The 19241-nt window shown below is 36.3% G+C and overlaps 1 protein-coding gene, 1 long non-coding RNA gene and 2 other non-coding genes across 5 annotated transcripts; 3 read left to right on the top strand and 1 right to left on the bottom strand.

The window, feature by feature from the left end:
• Positions 1 to 2372: 2372 nt before the first annotated feature.
• On the top strand, positions 2373 to 4736 carry LOC149717098 (uncharacterized). The gene is made up of 2 exons (XR_016365824.1): positions 2373 to 3222; positions 3444 to 4736. It is a non-coding gene; the product is annotated as an uncharacterized LOC149717098 (long non-coding RNA).
• Positions 4548 to 4739, top strand: LOC149717099 (U2 spliceosomal RNA). The gene has a single exon (XR_016368480.1). It is a non-coding gene; the product is annotated as a U2 spliceosomal RNA (small nuclear RNA).
• Positions 4740 to 6007: 1268 nt separating this feature from the next.
• LOC149717100 (5S ribosomal RNA) lies at positions 6008 to 6126 on the top strand. The gene has a single exon (XR_016368477.1). It is a non-coding gene; the product is annotated as a 5S ribosomal RNA (ribosomal RNA).
• Positions 6127 to 9810: 3684 nt separating this feature from the next.
• LOC149717101 (transmembrane protein 65) lies at positions 9811 to 18137 on the bottom strand. Of its 2 annotated transcripts, XR_016365817.1 has the most exons (9): positions 17830 to 18137; positions 17657 to 17723; positions 17552 to 17581; positions 17116 to 17225; positions 16332 to 16386; positions 16218 to 16260; positions 15591 to 15696; positions 14484 to 15508; positions 9811 to 14360 (listed from the first exon to the last, which is right to left on the bottom strand). XR_016365817.1 is itself a non-coding variant. In XM_089835322.1 (8 exons), exons 1-8 carry the CDS (start codon positions 18007 to 18009, stop codon positions 15401 to 15403), a joined length of 699 nt encoding a protein of 232 aa, XP_089691448.1. In that variant the 5' UTR covers positions 18010 to 18137; the 3' UTR covers positions 9811 to 15400. The 2 variants fall into 2 exon arrangements, 1 of the variants encoding a protein (XP_089691448.1); XM_089835322.1 differs by having other exon boundaries at positions 9811 to 15508.
• Between the last annotated feature and the right edge of the window lie 1104 nt (positions 18138 to 19241).

The raw sequence follows: 19241 nt of genomic DNA on the forward strand, positions 1-19241 counted from the left end.
TAATTATTAAATATTAAGTCTATATAAAATTTAGTGTATCAATTGCAAATATTATTTATGAGGGAAAAGTTTAAAATAACTTTGGCATGTGTATGCGAAAATAGGCCTACACGATGGCGCTAAATAGGGTCTAGTTCTGAGGTAGCCCACCTGCCTTTCGTCCCGAGTATTCCTCCCCCATTTTTAGCGTCCCACCAGACCCAATCGCGTCCGAAGTTACGGCGCGTATTTCTCTCAGAATTCGTATCCACCCCCTATCATCCTTGGTTACAGCTAAACTAAATTACTGGCTTAACTGGCTGATTAATTACAAAACTAAGTTTGATAGGCGATCGTCCTCTCAAAATAATCATGGAAACTACTAGCAAAGTTTTTATACAATAAACGCCTGCCTTTTTCAAAATATTGCTTGTTTTATAGGTCAGATTAGGTTAGGCTTGGTTAGTGTTAGGTAAGGCTTAGTTTAGGTTTTGTCTTTAAGACCTACGGTTCCAAAATTTAAGCATTGTGGAACGTTTCATTATTTTAATGCATGATCGCTGTAGTTTGGAATCTGACGTAAACATTGCCAGAAAAATTATGTTCTCCCAAAAAACAGAGATAAGGTAAACATTCCACCGATTTGTACTCGTGTATACGATTAACAATTTAATTCTCATTAAAATTAAACAAATTATATTCAGTATATGTGAAGTACTAACTATTTTTATGATTAAATAAAATTTGGTGATGTATAATTATAATTTGCTTTTAATTTATGAACATTTCTGTTCATTATTCAATTTGGAAGCCGCAGAAAGGTAGTTTTACCTAAAAATTGGCTTTAGTGTCGGTCCCCCGCGATCGTAAAGAGTCGTGAATTATAGTCGACTCCCCTCCGTATAGCGGGTAAAAGGGCCAGTATACAGGGTGTTTCTGAAAAGTCCATCACAAATTAAGGGGCGTGTTTATGGGACCAAACTGAGCGGAAAGTACCAAAGAACATGGGGTGTACAACATTTTGTTACGGAGATATGGCCTTCCAAACATTCGCCCCTAAAACAAGGAAATATCCAAAAATGAGGAGTAACACTTAAGACCGACTAACCAGCTTGTTTAAAATTACTAGACAATTTCAATAGCCTTTAATCGAACAATTGATTTCTACCTTTACTAATCAGAAGCGTATAAATGAGTAGAAGTATGCCTACGGTGGTAATGTAAAATTAATCCCAAGTGACATGATGTTTCAAGATCTTCCCAGCACCAAGTAAAATGGTTCTGATTGAAGGGACTTTTATTAGCACAGCGTAAACAACGTTATTTTCAGGAATTAGTCCAAATGTCCACGGGCGGCATTACAAAAACGAGGCAGTCTTTCGAATGATACTTGGACATGTTGGAAGATCCCTGGCTTGTTCCTGTTATCTCAAACCGTAAAAAGCTACGCAAATCTTCATCATCACGGACAACACTCTTGTACGTTAGGTATGACCTTGAGAAAACCTAAAAGGACATCTCGAATGTATTTGAAAAACCCATCTCCAATTAAGGGGCGTGTTGTTTGTTTCCAACAGAGTAAACTCGCCCAGAGAACAATTTCAATGCAGAGCCACGTTTCGGCGTTAATGGCCCACAAAGGTGGTCCCAAAAACAAGAACAAACTTTAATTTGTTTCGTTCAGTAAGTGTTTCATGTGTCATAGATAAAACGCCATGATTAATGCACGAAGAAAATGAATACCTAACGTACAAGAGTGTTGTCCGTGATGATGAAGATTTGCGTAGCTTTTTACGGTTTGAGATAACAGGAACAAGCCAGGGATCTTCCAACATGTCCAAGTATCATTCGAAAGACTGCCTCGTTTTTGTAATGCCGCCCGCGGACATTTGGACTAATTCCTGAAAATAACGTTGTTTACGCTGTGCTAATAAAAGTCCCTTCAATCAGAACCATTTTACTTGGTGCTGGGAAGATCTTGAAACATCATGTCACTTGGGATTAATTTTACATTACCACCGTAGGCATACTTCTACTCATTTATACGCTTCTGATTAGTAAAGGTAGAAATCAATTGTTCGATTAAAGGCTATTGAAATTGTCTAGTAATTTTAAACAAGCTGGTTAGTCGGTCTTAAGTGTTACTCCTCATTTTTGGATATTTCCTTGTTTTAGGGGCGAATGTTTGGGAGGCCATATCTCCGTAACAAAATGTTGTACACCCCATGTTCTTTGGTACTTTCCGCTCAGTTTGGTCCCATAAACACGCCCCTTAATTTGTGATGGACTTTTCAGAAACACCCTGTAGAGGTTTCTCATACAGGTATCACTACACTTTCGAGGCATGTTTAATTACTTATAATTAATTTTGCACAGCGAATTCACGTTGCCTCCAATCTTAAATCGCTTCTACATATATAGTACTATCTTTTCACCAATTTTCATGCTTTTATCAAAAAGTGCACGATTATATCCTGTGGCGGCTTGACTACTGGGGTTGTTTATGGGATTATGGCTAGCACTGTCGCCTAGCAGGCGCTCTTTTTTCAACTAAAAATAAGATAAGGACCGTCCTGTCCATCAACTTTAACCTTGAAAGCTTTTCTTTGAGGAAGGGTTGCTTGTGTACCATAAGTTTATAAGTGATATGTTCCGTTCCATAAGTATAACACTAGCTACTGAGGTGAGATAACTAGTTCGAGAAGGAGAACGACGGAAGTCCTAAGCAACACTCGGTGGTGGTTAATTTTGCGGGACCAAGTTCCATCTAGGTCCTATTTAGTCTGAACTTACTAAGCCCAAATTTGACGGCAGCGTCTCACCAGGCGTCTTCGCTTTACCATTAATCTACGTCCTACTTCAAAATTACAAGCACCAGTTTGTAACCAGAGATTAACAAACTTATGGTGAACATATCTTATGAACTTATGCTTGTACTTGGTCGCGAAGGGGGAAGAATTTATTTTATTAAAATACTCTGTTGAGGCTAGGAACAGGTCAGATAAGAGGACCAGTGGGAAAGTACGGCTTGGGTTTTTTTTGGATGGAAAAATTTGGTGGCCATAAATAAAAGGACTTATTTTACAACACCCCCCCCCCTCTCCTCCTCGGTGGTTTCTTGCTTAAAGGAACACGTGACATACTGGCCTGCTGCTCTGTTTTGCACCGAGGTGAGTGCGTGTGAAAGGCAGAAACTACTGGGCTGGCTATTTCTTGGAAAATTTGAGCCCAGGTGTTAGACAGGTTGCTTGTTTACGTATTTTTGAGATGTGTTATTTACATTTACTAGACCTATATTTAGAAATAGGGACTTGGCAGTACTACGTCATGCAACGTCACTCTACCTTCCACTAGTGCTAAAAAACATACCAGGAGGAGGGGCTTATATAGCTTTCATTCTGTTGAAAAAACATACCATAATGGCGCTGGGGCGGAGTTAAGCCCGAATAGCCAAGTCCCTATAGAATTATCATTCTAGTGTTGTGGTGCTTTTGGGATGCGTCTTTCTAAGGTTAAAGGTAAGCTTTTAAGTTTAAATAAATTATTAAGCGCGTTAATGTTAATTAAACCTGTTTAATCAATGCACTTTACTAATAGTTACGCATGCTTATTTTAATATTGTTAATTTTAATGCATGTTTGGGGTTACTTAAAATTTAAGTGGCCAAAGATGAAACAACCAACCCCAAATTGGCATGCCTCTATGTAGATAAGGTCAAATATAATTGAATGATAATTGTTACGTAATATCAGAAGTGGATAATAGAAGAATGGTGACACTCAAGTTATATAGCTAAACAAAATAATTATGATTTTTGATAGTGACTAATTACTAATTAGCTTCGTTAACGCATTTATAAAAGTTGAAATGCATGAAAACCATAGTTAAAGAGATTTTGTAGATTTCAGAAACTGCTATTTCTAAAGTTGTTTTATATTTAGCTTAAATTTTAGATTTAAAACCGCTCACTTAGAATAATACTTCTCTATTATCCCCTTCTGATGATATTGATCAAATATAGATGGTTTACAAACATGGAGAATTCATACCATTACATAATCTTCATTTGTGTAAACTATATCAGATTCAGTAAGTTTGAATTTTTGCGCCTTTTCTATGTTTTATCTTATTTTATGAAACAATGCTACCATCTATTGGTGGAGTTTTTATCAATTTGCCTTAGAATTTTAAACTTAAAAAAACTGTAAAAAACAGATTACTATAATTTTTTATCTTAAGCAGATTTTATTTAACTGCATGATATAAGATAAGTTTAAATTTGATTATCTTATCAACGAAGGCGAAATAGATGGCACGGCTTGCATTATTTTTCATGGGAAGAACGTAAAATTAAGAACCTTATATTCTTAATTATCTTGTAAATAAGGTCAATTTTTAAACACGTTTTTCAATAGCACAATATATAAAAAATGTCTATATTTTACATAACGTTATGAGAAATAACGTAGGTATGTGAAGCATACACTTGGTATTATATATGACACCTCTTCCAAACAGGGTTTGGGTAAGAATTTTTATATATCTTTAAAAGGATACAAATGTAGGTTATCGCTTCTCGGCCTTTTGGCTAAGATCAAAGTGTAGTATCTGTTCTTATCAGCTTAATATCTGATACGGGTCCCATTGGGGCCCAAGATATTAAACTTATTTTTGAACGGCGGCGGAGAGTTCGGGGCTTGCTCCACCTCCGCCACGGGTTGGCCCGGTATTGCAGTACCTCCGGGATCGGTCCACTTCCTTAAATAAACTAAAATCAATCACACGCATATTTAAAGCTCGTTTTAGTGGTAACAGAGTAGCGGCACTCCATGTTAACTACCCAAAGAGCTTAATACAGTCAAAGGCAAGTAGGTGCCATTACTCTATTCATAAATGCCGCGGTACGTAAATTAATCTGCGTTAATTGCGTCACTGTATCTGGCGGAAAAATTTGTCCTGTATTGTATTCAAAACAATTTTGTATAAATAGCTGCTTCAATAAATTTTCTATCAAAGTTTCAAGTAGGAGTAATAATCTAACGCGAGGACAGGAGATGCAGCTTCGCGGCAGAATAGACAACATATTTATCTTTGTGCTTTTGAAGAACGCGTCGTCTGCTACTCATTCTGGAGTGAGATATTGAAGAAAAACTTGAAATATGTAAACTTCAAGCACAGACTCAAGCAGTGCAACCGTGTTAGGGGAAATACCTGTCGCATTCCCGAATGCAATAGCTCTTTCAATAAATTTCTCTCTTCGTGGTTTCCCCCCCGACACGAGAGAAGAGGGGAAACTTTGATAGAAAATTTCTGGCATAGCGCACCCGACCACGCGCTTCACGAGGCAAGCTGCTCGCGCCACCGTCAATTAAAAAAATCGGTCGCGCCATGCCAAAAATCCAGTTTTTAACGGGTTCTTCTTTGGGAAACCGATGAAAACTTATATTTTTATTTGAAAATGTGTAGCTATTGCATTCGGGAATGCGACAGGTATTTCCCCTAACACGGTTGCACTGCTTGAGTCTGTGCTTGAAGTTTACATATTTCAAGTTTTTCTTCAATATCTCACGCCAGAATGAGTAGCAGACGACGCGTTCTTCAAAAGCACAAAGATAAATATGTTGTCTATTCTGCCGCGAAGCTGCATCTCCTGTCCTCGCGTTAGATTATTACTCCTACTTGAAACTTTGATAGAAAATTTATTGAAGCAGCTATAGCTACACATTTTCAAATAAAAATATAAGTTTTCATCGGTTTCCCAAAGAAGAACCCGTTAAAAACTGGATTTTTGGCATGGCGCGACCGATTTTTTTAATTGACGGTGGCGCGAGCAGCTTGCCTCGTGAAGCGCGTGGTCGGGTGCGCTATGCCAGAAATTTTCTATCAAAGTTTCCCCTCTTCTCTCGTGTCGGGGGGGAAACCACGAAGAGAGAAATTTATTGAAAGAGCTATTCCAGTAGACTATTAACTTCGTTTTCAAACTGTGTATGAAATCAGATTTATGATGGAAATTTTCATTTGTATTTTCGGCAACGGCCATATCACGCTGAATACACCGGTTCTCGTCCGATCACCGAAGTTAAGCAGCGTCGAGCGCAGTCAGTACTTGGGAGGGAGACCACCTGGGAACACTGCGTGCCGTTGGCTCTTTTTATTTGAAATTTTTAATTTCCGGTGGATAATTTTTTTGTCAGGTCTGCATCACAAACCGCGACGCTGCAAAATCGTTTACAACTGTTAATGCAACTATATCTTAATTTGCATTAAGCTACACTATAGTGTCTGTCAAAAGAAATATGTAGGGGATCGCAAGGTTGGAATTATGTTATACTAATAACTCTAGCCTAGATGGCGACACTTTCGCCGAAAAAAACGGCGAAAGAGCCAAATCGAAGCTAACGAGTAAAGGCGCGTTTTCAATCAAGATTTTTTTAAACAAAAATTAAGCTTTTGCTTCAAAAGTAGCAGCGGAAAGCCGAAGCAAAAAATCTTGGTGTTTTCAAACAAGCTTCAAATTCAGATTTTCGTCTTTTCAGGCATTAAACCTTCGAGAAGCAGATATCTAAATGAGTTTGATATTTGCTTCTCATTTTCTTTAAGCTTTTGCCGCTCAAACAGTTTTGGCGCGTGCTACGGGTTTAGGACTTTTTTTTTGAAAAGAAAATGACGTCTACACACATGAAAACACGCCCACTTGTAATTTTTTATTCATTTGAAGCTTGTTTGAAAACGATACGAGTTTCAGCTTTTCCCTTTTAATTTTTTTGAAGATTTTTTATCTTCGAAAGCCCGTCAAAAGTTCCCAAAAAAGCCACAGCGAAAAGCTTGGAAAAAGTTGATTGAAAACGGGCCTTAACATACGTTCGAAGTTCGTGCCACGCTGCCAGGAAGGTAAATTTAAGCATAGAAATCTCTGCAATTTAGTCAAGTATAAATATAATTAATCTCGAATCCAGAATTTATAATCCCAAAATAAAAATGGTACAACAAAGTAATTACAATATAGTCGAAGAAGTTCAAAGGTTAGGTACCCTATTCGGTGTCAAGCATGCTGATATAGGGATGGATGAAGAAAAAATGGTAAGACCGCGATAAAGTGTGATCGTTAATTAGGAAATAATTAAATAATATTTGTCACAGGAAATTTATCTAAAAGATGGTAAATCTAGGGTTAATGGTCTTGCCAACGTAACAATTCATATAGCATCCAAATCAAACTCTGGGAAACATTTGCTAGGTAAAATTATTTATTATTTAAATTTATTTATGTTATTAGGATATTATAGCTAGAAACGTTTGCAGGGAAAAATTTAGAGGAAGATGTACTTGTTAGCCAATGGCTTGAATTTAGAAATTTAATCGAACGAACTCCAAATCTAGGCGATCTCGAACCTAATTTAAATGTAAGAAATATCAAATTAGTGTCTAAGCTTTGGCCCCAAATCAAAGTTAATAGTAGTATTCCTACTATATCAGAGTTTAAACCAATATCTCTCGAACAAAGTGTATTTGGTTGGTCACAGGCTAACACTGGCTGACGTTTCACTATACTTGGGGTTACATCCTATTTTAGTAAGTCTTACTTACGGTACCATCTAAATCTCAGTTCTGACGTCACTCCGACGTGCATTTTAATATACTTAAAAAATCTCTCAACAGAAAAACCTAAGTTTTCAAGAAAAAGAGGGTTTACCGCATCTTTCAAGATGGTTTGATTTAGTGAGTAATCTCAGACTCAAAGTCTGCACTGCAATAGCCTCTTAGTTGAAATAAAATATTTTCACTGTATTTTCCTATATTACTGATTTTTTTTCGCTAATAGCGTATTCCTTTTAGCGCACTTGGGTCCTCAGAGAAATATTGCATGTTTCAATTGTAGATTTAGATCCATTTTCAATGGGATACACTATAAAATATAAGGGAAAAGATCCAGGAATATAGTTTAAACGAAAATTTCAGCTAATTATACTTTAATAGAACAGCCTTTTTCTAAGTATAAAATGAAAATATTAAAAAATAAATAAATTATACTACCTTATTTCAAAATAATTAGCATTTAATTAGTCTTAAAAATGAGGACTAGTGCGCCATCCGCCATTGGCTTAATTGTGTCTGCTCTCCCAAACGTCTTACACCTACCACGGAGCTTCTATTTACAGGGAGAGGAAACTCGGACTTTCCCCCCTAGCCATTATCGTACCTCGGTTCCGCGCAACGCTTTCGCTCCTCGCGCGCACCCCGAGCCCATGTAAACAAAGTCTGACGCCATTTTCTTGGTGGAACTTCAATTCCTTGCCATTAAATGATGATTTGTACCGTGAATCGCTTCTGCAGCTACGGTATACAGATTTCTACTCATTCCGACTAGCTTGTGCAAACTATTAGCCTGGAATCGCAGTCCATTCAAAATTTAAAAATTAAACCTTTAAAACACCAAGGCTTATGCCTTTCAACGAACGAGTGAAGGCGGCCATCTTTGTTGTTTACATAGGCTCCCTTTTTTTGCCAGCAAAAACCGAGGGGGTTTAAAATATGTGCCCCTTTTTATGGACAAATACATAGTTTACAGGCGTGGAGGATTCCTACCATTAACACCAGGAGACCAAGCGACTTAGAGTGTAAAATCGTCTGCTATTTTACACTCTAAGTTGCCAGGTCTCCTTGTGCAAATGGTATGAATCCTCCACGCCTGTAAACTATGTATAGTGTCTACGTTTCCTAAGAGCGTTTACAGTACTAGAGGGGGATGAAGTTTCCTCTCCCTGTAAATAGAAGCTCCGTGCACCTACCTTACCCTTAAGCCTGTGAGGATTCACGTTACCAGGGATAGATTTAATTTGAGAAGTAGGAATGGAGAACAGAGAGCAATGTCATCAAAACGTAATTTAAGTGAGCCAATAAGATAATTTAAACCTTTCGTTACGTGTAGGAGGGAGGGACACTATACTGGGCTATGAGTCGAACCAGAAGTAAACACTAACCGTTCCGTTCTCCATTCCTACTTCTAAAATTAAATCTACCCCTGACGTTACCAACTGCCGTCTGAGAGTATGTCACTAAAAATTTAATATTGAACATTTAGGTCCAACATTCGAGCTTACTCAATGGTCAACTGAGCAAAGTTATTTTTAGTAAAACCCAATTATACTCTGGCACTAAAAAACATTGAAATTCAATCAATTTAAAAAGAAAGAAAAATTCCAGAGAACATTTTTTTTAACACAAATTCCTTCCCTGATAACTTTACAATTCTGTGATGTTTATTTTTATTTATACATAAAACCAGTGATTGTTTAAGTGTCGACCCCCTTTAAAGGGAGGGTGAAGTAGAAAATCAAGTGATTTTTTATCGATTCTTCTACTAATTTTAAGACCAGTCTGCATAGTGAAACATTCAGGAAATTCAGACTCCGAATGATTTTAAAATTCAAATTAGGTTCAGATTTTAAGGATAATTTTAAACAAGGACTGCCGACCAATCGCGTAACGCTCTGCCTTTTTGTTAACAAATTTCTCGTGGCACGCTCCATGTCTCGCGCCACGATTATGACGTTGCGCGCGAATTTTATCAAATCTCGTGATAAATTTCATTCGACATGTAACATGCCACGTGAATTTAGTTAATAAAAAGGCAGGACGTTACGTGATTGGTCGGAGGGGCTTGTTTAAAATTATCCTTAAAATCTGAACCTAATTTGAATTTTAAAATCATTCGGAGTCTGTATTTCCTGAATGTTTCACTGTGCAGACTGGTCTTATAATTAGTACCAAAATCGATAAAAAATCACTTGATTTTCTACTTCACCCTCCCTTTAATAAATGTAAATCCCCTTTAAGTGTTAAATAATTTATTGATTGTTCTGAGAAACATTTTTTTTTTCTGGCTCCAACAAAAATAGTGAAACAAATTATGAAGAAATGAAATAATAAAATTGAAGTATTACAATCAATATTTGGAGACTGAAACATTTGATGAAAATTTGCGTTGTTGTCTTTTTTCGATTGCATTTTTTTTCTTTCTTTTAACTTTCTCAATTTCGTAATATTTATAAATCAATAGAAACATTCATCGATAAATCCTTCGAAAAGTGCGTTAGAAATATTAAAATTCGGTGCTCGACAAATACTAGCTAGCTTCGTTAAAATCTTTTTATCTTTGGCGTAAATAGAAATAAATTAATTTTCAACTATATAATAACAATTAATATTCAATTGGAAGACGGCCGGGTGTTTGGTTTAATTTTAATCTTTTTAAAGGGAGGGTGAAGTGGATAATCAAGTGATTCTTTTTTATGGATTCTCACAACTCACGCAATATTTTATCAAATCTCGCGATAAATTTCATTCGGCATGGAGCGTACGTGAATTTTGTTAACAAGAAGGCAGGGCGTTACGCGATTGGTCGGAGGTGTTTATTTCAAATTTCCTTAAGATCTGAACCTAATTTGAATTTTAAAAATATTTGGAGGGATTTCCTGGATGTTTCATTATGCAGACTGGACTTATAATAATAATAATCTAAGCTTTGTCTACGAAGGGATTTCCACACTAAGCCTGTGGCTTATTTACAGGTGGGTCCCTTTACAAAGCATAGAGGGGTGGTGGCTAGCCCCTATGCCACAGCTAACCGACAGCGCCCTATACTAACTATTACCGTTAACCTCTGCAAGTTTTGATGGAAAGGAGAAACCGGGTTAGACCGCGGAGGAAAACTCCTTTTAACAAGCGGGGAGAGAACTTGCAAACTCTACGTAGAAGGATTTGTTACCAGATTTTCACCCGGTGCCACAGTCCGGGATCGAACCCGGGATCCTCTTGCTGCGAGGCGAAAGCGCTACGCCACCCCTTAGGTAGAAGAATCGATAAAAAAAAAATCACTTTATTTTCCACTTCACCCTCCCTTTAACGTGAGCTATATACTGGAGGGAAAATTAGTTTAAGGTAATTAATTAATAGCTTTTAGGTTTAGTTAATTGGTTATTAACGTTCTAGAAAAAATTATTTTTAAAGTTATAAACCTTGTTTTCTTTCTTCACGTACTATTTAACAATTGTGCAAAAAATTTTCCAAGTATAATTTTACCAAGTGAAATATTAATAACTATATTTATATAAAACATTTCTTGATTAATTAATTAATTATTATCTTACAATAGCGACCAAACTATATAAACATTGTGTGTATATTCATTGATTGCGTTTATTATATAGAAATTTAGGGTTAAAATAATAAATATTCTATAAAGGGTCTCGTCAAAAACATTATGTTAACAGAATAATAGGGACTTGGCAGTACTACGTCATGCAACGTCAGGCTACCTTCCACTAGTGCTTAAAAACATACCAGGAGGAGGGGCTTATGTAGCTTTCATTCTGTTAAAAAACATACCATAATGGCGCTGGGGGCGGAGTTAAGCCCGAATTGCCAAGTCCCTATTGTGAATTTTGATATTACTGATTATTCTGAGGTCAGAATATTTTAGCTTGTGACTTCAACATTACATAATGTAACAAAATAATTTTAATAATGAAACCTAGGGTTAAAATAATAAATATTCTAGAATGGGTCTTGTCAAAAACATTATGTTAACAGAATAATTGCGAATTAATTTCGACGTTGCATGATGGTGGGCTTAGAATTTTGCAGCTTTTCATTTTATCAGGAATAGATTTAATTTTAGAAGTAGGAATGGAGAACAGAGTAATGTCGAAGTCCGTTCCACAGGACGGAGGGTGGTATGAAAGAAGAGGCGGGTCATAGCGACAGAGGTAAAAAGGAATTACGTATTTTTTCGCGGTCCCCGTCAGCAACGTCATCAAAACGTAGTTTAAGCGAGCCAATAAGATTATATAAACTTTTCGTTGCGTGTTGGAGGGAGGGGCTCTATACTGGGCTATGAGTCGGACTTTAGTAAAATACTAACTGTTCTCCATTCCTACTTCTAAAATTAAATCTATCCCTAATGTCACAAAATAATTTAAATTGTTAAAAAAATAAATATAGAAATTTAGGGTAAAAATAATAAATATTCTAGAATGGGTCTCGTGAAAACCGTTCTGTGACCGAAAAATTGTGAATTTTCACACCACTGATTATTTTTTAATCAGAATATTTGTGATATTACCATATTGTCAGGGAATAGTCAGCTTGTGATATTACCATATTGACAGGGAAAAGTGAGCTTCTGATATTACCATATTGTCAGGGAAAAGTTAGCTTGTGATATTACCATATTGTCAGGGAAAGTTAGCTTCTGATATTACCATATTGTCAGGGAATAGTTAGCTTGTGATATTATCATAATGTCAGGGAATAATTCTGACATCTTGATATTATCATAATGTCAGGGAATAATTCTGACATCTTGATATCATTGAATAATTTGCGATATAGAATAATTTACATTACCACAGAGATTATTATTGTGTACTCCCAGAATAACGTCCTGGTTTGTGATAATTATCTTGACATGATAATAATTTAGCTTGATATTATTTTAACGTATGACATCATAGTCATATATGGTAAGCTAATTATTTATTTTATGACGTCATGTATGTATAAGTGTAATAATTTTTGACTGAGACTCCTTTTAATTAAAAAGTAACTTAAAAATAATAAAATAAGAATATAGTTGCGTGAAGGACGGAGCTTTAGCCATGATTTTCATATAATATTTATTTCTAATATATTTTATAGAAATATTATTTGTTATTGATAGCTATTGGCAGGCCTAGCCCCTAATCACCATCATTTTACAATCACACCTAGATTCATCTGCGGTTTAATTAATTTATTTATATACCTACATCAGAAGTAAGATGAGACGAGAAGTGAAGGGCTCTAGCATTGATAGTAGATCCTGGCATTAGTGAACAAATTTGAGGATTTTATGCCGCTTCCATCGCGCCTACACTAGAGAGAAAAAAATTGGACGAGTTCCAAAAACAATTTCCTACCCCCTGCCCCTCAACCTAAAGCCGCAGAACACGGACGCGGGTGCTTCAATTGAGTACGGCCGTTTACCGCCACGAGCGTCTCACGTTTTGGAGGGAAAATTCAGAAACCGCTAATAGAGGGCCAACCGTTGGTGTGTTATCAAGAATATTCACTAATGCCAAGTGAATTAAGAATTTGGTTAGCTCAGTACTTCTGGTCTCATCTCACTTCTGTTTTTGGCTATAGCAGAAGTAAGATGAGACTAGAAGTAAAGAGCTCTAGCATTGGTAATAGATCCTGGCACTAGTGAACAAATTTGAGGATTTTATGCCGCTTCCCACGCGCTAAAACTAGAGAGAAAAAAATTGGTCGAGTTCCAAAAACAATTTCCTACCCCTTCCCCTCAACCTAAAGCGGCGGAACACGAACGCGGGTGCTGGAATCTAGTTCGGCCGTCTACCGCCGCGAGCGTCTCACGTTTTGGAGGGAAAATTCAGAAACCGCTACCAGATGCCAACCGTTGGTGTCTTATAAAGAATATTCACTTTCGCCGACTCCGAGTGAAGAATTTGGTTAGCTCAGTACTACTAGTCTCATCTTACTTCTGCCTACATGTAGAATTGTAGATGTAATCTCAAAAAACACTAAAATATTTTGTTTTTCTTAAGATCTGAGCAAACTTGATGAATTTTCCAAGTTTTTTTTTTTATTTTACGTTCCACCTAATGCCTACGAGTTTTTACTTTTAATTTTATTTAGGCCTAAATTGCGCAAATACTTTTGTTTATTTTGGCAAACTTTTGTGTTTTGTCTCTCAAAACCTTCAGTTGAAAGATTAGATACGTATTTGATTCGAAGGTTTCTTTTTTTTTTTTTGAAATATTTGCATAAATTCATTAATTTAAAATGAATTTTGTTCAAATTAAATTAAATTACTAAACCTATTTTTATTTTAACTATCACACCATTTTTTTTTAATTAAATTAAGATTATAATCTTTAAGTTGCTTTCGTGTGTTTTAATTCCAAGCTACTCGAAGATTATCGTCAACTATTTTGACTAGTCTAATATTCTTTGAAAAGTGCAGTTTTTTTTAACGTTAATTTTTTTTTTTTTTCAATGCGCGTTTGGCTTAACATTAAATACAGCCAGAAAATAGTTTTGTTTTTTTATGCGTTTCAATTTTTTCTTTTCTTTTTTTTTCGGTAATCGGATTTTTAATTTTTATCCCGTACCATATATTAAATTGATCGTTTCGTAGTTTAATTAAAGGAAGTATCAAGCGTATCATTCATTTACCATGTCTAGCACTGAATATTTTCCGAAAAAGAATTTGCACGTAGCAAGCCAGAAATGTGTTTGTAGAATTCTTGATACCACCTCGTGATATTAAGGAAAAGTTCAGGTATCATAACATTATACCTTAAAAGAACGGCCTTTTTCTAAATATCAAAGGAAAACATATTAATAAATGATCTCTTATTATAAAATAATTAGCATTTAAACTAGGACTACTGTGCCACCCACCATTGGTTTAGTGGCGTCTGCTAAATCAAACCACTTACCAGTACTGGATTGGTTGAATCATTGAGTTGAGAAAATTACCACTAGAGTGGCCTTTCATCCGCAAGGATGTAGACCGAAATGAACTCTATCACGCGCTTGTGGCGCCATCCCGGTGCAAAAAAAGGGAACTAAAAGAAAAGGCGGGAAATTTGAACAAAGTTCAAGAATACATGTAAATGGCCGAAATTCAAGTTCGTTTTCTAGATGGCGACACCATCGTTTGATAAACTTGGTGGCTGTCCGTCCGTCCCGTTGTTTTAAAAGTGTCCCGCGTTCTCCTAATAGGCAGGTCCACGCAAGGCCACTCTAGTGGTAATTTTCTCAACTCAATGGGTTGAATTCTCACAGGCTGAGGGAGGAAAGTGGTTCAATTTAGCAGACGTTACTAAACCAATGGCGGGTGGCGCATTAGTCCTCGTTTTTAAGTCTAATTAAATGTTAATTATTTCATAATATGAAATCATTTAGTCCTTTTTAATATTTTTCCTTTTATATTTAGAAAAAGGCTATTCTATTCTTTTAAGGTATAATGTTATGTTTCCTGAACTTTTCCTTTAAAGCATAAGCGTAGCCCCTGTGGATCCCCTACAAGGGGACTTTCCTCCTGAACTTCGGGTTTGGCTTGGCAAAGGGTAGTGGGCGGGATTTATATGGGCACTTATAAATCCCGCCCACAAATGCCTCCTGCCTTCTCCAAGCCAAAACTGGAGTTCGTAAGGAAAGTCAACTTGTAGGGGATCCATAGGAGCCGCGCTATGCTTTAACTATGCCTATTTGTTTCAGGAATCTTTGTAGAGAAAAGGATATGGTATAGGGTTTTGTTTTAAAACATTTTTTGAAACATTTTTTTTTTGTTTTCTTTGGATTAGATGAGATTATTTGTTAACGATAATAATTATTAATTTTTACAAATTAATCATCTTTTTTTCGATTCTTCAGATGGTTTTTCATCAGTTTTTCTTTTCATAAAAAATAACGGAACCATTCCTAGTACACAGCCAATGGTAACTCCTAATGCTCTCCCCTGTTAAATTTTTATTTTAGCGTTAAAATATATGATAATAATAATAAGATAGGTTTAGGTACGATCAATTAATTTGACTGACCAGATTGGCACTAAATCGTGTTCGGGTCATGTCCACTTGAGCGGGAGTTAAATTAGGTGGTTGGACACCAATTCTCGTCGCTACATTTTCTACGTACCATGCGGAACTATGGAAATATTTTAAAATAAAAGAAAATATTAAATTTATGGGAATTTCTATAAGAAAATATTAAATTTATGGGAATTTCTATAAGAACATATTAAATTTATGGGAATTTCTATAAGAACATATTAAATTTATGGGAATTTCTATAAGAACATATTAAATTTATGGGAATTTCTATAAGAACATATTAAATTTATGGGAATTTCTATAAGAATATATTAAATTTATGGTAATATCAATAAGAAAATATTAAATTTATGGGAATTTCTATAAGAACATATTAAATTTATGGGAATTTCTATAAGAACATATTAAATTTATGGGAATTTCTATAAGAAAATATTAAATTTATGGGAATTTCTATAAGAACATATTAAATTTATGGGAATTTCAATAAGAATATATTAAATTTATGGGAATTTCTATAAGAAAATATTAAATTTATGGGAATTTCAAATTTTTCTTAATTTGTATAAAATTATAGTTGAAAAATATGGGAAATATTTACAAAAAATTACATACCCAATTCCCGCAATATCAGAGAGAGTATTTCCTAGTCCAGCAGCTAAATTATAATCATTAAATTATACAAATAAAATTAATCAAATGCCTATTGGTATATATAATTCCAATTACCTGCCATTGTTGATATTCCTAAAGCTACACCAATTTTGGTATCAATATAATCTCCCTGTAAATATTAAAAAAAAAAAAGCAATTAAGGTGTGGTTTATCCATAGAAAAGAGAGGGGTTGGTCACTGACACACTGTAACAATTTTGATAATTTAAACTAATTGTTAATTCAGCTTTAAAGATTTCAATATTACTTCCCCAGAAAAGATTCAAAATTAGTCAAAACGAAGTGTATGTCAGCTAGTATCCAACCCCTTTATTTAATTAAAGGGAGGGTGAAGTAGAAAATCAAGTGATTTTTTATCGATTCTTCTACCAATTTTAAGACCAGTCTGCATAGTGCAACATTCAGGAAATATCTCCGAATGATTTTAAAATTCAAATTAGGTTCAGATTTTAAGGATAATTTTAAACAAGGACTGCCGACCAATCGCGTAACGCCCTGCCTTTTTATTAACAAAATTCTCGGGGCACATTCGGTGTCGAATGAAATTTATTACGAGATTTGATAAAATTAGGCGCGCGACGTGACAATCGTGGCGCGAGACATGGAGCATGCCACGAGAATTTTGTTAACAAAAAGGCAGGTCGTTACGCGATTGGTCGGCAGTCCTTCTTTAAAATTATCCTTAAAATCTGAACCTAATTTGAATTTTAAAATCATTCGGAGCTGGTATTTCCTGAATGTTTCACTATGCAGACTGGTCTTAAAATTGGTAGAAGAATTGATAAAAAATCACTTGATTTTCCACTTCACCCTCCCTTTAATGGGACTACAATACATACTGCAACAATCATAATGAAATTATCTAGGAAACCAAAGCCTATGAAAGGCAATGCATTATGGGCTGCATAGGCTCTGAGCTGCCGAGATGAAGGGGGTGGCTCTGTTTTCCCTACAGAGACAAAATTATTCATAAGAAACCATTTGGGTTATTGTGATGGAATAGAAGTTTTATTTCTTTGAGAATTTTGAAGAATTTCCAGTATAAATATTATACCCAAATTTTGATACTAAAATGCTTCAGGTAAAAAATAATTGTAGGATTTTCGTTTAAAGCGAATTACAGTTGACAGTTGGAGATCAACTGTCAATCTTTTGTACATCCCCCTTACCCACCCCACGCCCCTACACTTAAGCCTTGGCTAAAACTTCAATGTCATTTAAGTTTTAAGTAGAATAAACAACAGAACATTATCGTTATAAAGACTCCAAACTTACCCATCGCTTTATTGGCTTGATCCTGAAACTCTAAATACATATATTAAAATGTATTAAACAATTACCTACAATTTCAATTTTTTATAAATAACCTTTTTTTCTTACCCTGTAATTCGCCCAAAAGGACCGACCGCTCCTCCACGGTCAATCGAAATATGAAATCTTTCGCGCCCTAAATTTAATCAGTCAATCAATCAATAACGCTAAAGTCAAACATGATTGAACTGTACTAAAAATGTATCTTAATTGAGTCATTAAGGAGATGCTAGGCTACAGACCTGATGGCTTAAAACGGCTTCGTGACTTCCTGTGAACTTTGCGTATTTGGATTTATTGAAAGTTAGCGAAAAATGTCTTAAAATCTGCGTATTGTTCATTAATAACGGATTTTTTAACTGTTTCGGTGAGCTATAATATAATCTCCGAAGAACGGAGCGGTGTAAAACTCGAGTCCCCATAGCAACCGTAAGAAATTTCGCGGGAACTTGCAGACCCGTCCTTTCTCTCCGCAACCCTGTCAAAACTGAAGCCGGAAGACAGGCGGTGCCGTTGCAGTAGAGAACTAGGTTAGCTGAGCGCTGAGCTACACCAACAGAGAGGAAACCTACGCTTATGTACTAGGGCAGCCATTCTACAAGTTGTCTAGGCAAGATGTTTTTACCTCTCCGAGTGACGTATGTCACGGAGAGGTTCTAAAATCGACAGGCATGTCTGTGTGTGTGTGTGTGTGTGTGTCAGGCTGTTGTTATTGACTTACACCCCAGGGGACCGCGTTCGCAGTTTCCGAATCGAAGCAAATGTGTTCGCCATTTCCGGACCGCATTCACAGTTCCCGGAAAATTCAAAAGTTGAGGCTATCCACAATTCAACTGGCCACTATTATTTCATCTGACTAGTCAATTGTCCATTCCACACGAACACCAATCTGTATTCACTGGCTTCTAACACCACCACCACCTTCTAGGCGTTGCTTTTGTCTATCCCACAAAGACACCAGTCTGAACTTACTGGCTTCTAACACCACCATCTTCTGGTCTTTGTTTTTGTCCATCCCACATGGACACCAGTCTGTACACCTGGCTTCTACACCACCATCTTCTCGTCTTTGTTTTTGTCCATCCCACATGGACACCAGTCTGTACACACCTGGCTTCTACACCACCATCTTCTGGTCATTGTTTTTGTCCATCCCACATGGACACCAGTCTGTACACCTGGCTTCTACACCACCATCTTCTGGTCATTGTTTTTGTCCATCCCACATGGACACCAGTCTGTACACCTGGCTTCTACACCACCATCTTCTGGTCATAGTTTTTGTCCATCCCACATGGACACCAGTCTGTACACCTGGCTTCTACACCACCATCTTCTGGTCATAGTTTTTTGTCCATCCTACATGGACACCAGTCTGCACACCTGGCTTCTACTCCATCATCATCCTTAAGGTTAAGACATACGCGGCGATCGGCCAGGGTTACGAGAAACGTCCGGCCTCCCAATGGCGGGGCTTCCACCAAAGGTTCACGCAATTGCGCTGTTCTTATCCATAGCTGCGATTCGAAATCGTTATATACTACCTATTTGAATAAGGTGAAGCAACCGGCGTATGCTTCATTTTAAACGCCAATATTAGTCAAGTCTCTCAAGAATGTTTAATTGTTCTTTATCAAGACGATGTAACGCTCAA

The sequence above is a fragment of the Phalangium opilio genome, unplaced genomic scaffold (genome assembly GCF_054372755.1).
Source record: "Phalangium opilio isolate 3A_F unplaced genomic scaffold, DU_Popi_V2 ptg000003l_1, whole genome shotgun sequence".
Classification (NCBI taxonomy): Eukaryota; Metazoa; Arthropoda; class Arachnida; order Opiliones; family Phalangiidae; genus Phalangium; species Phalangium opilio.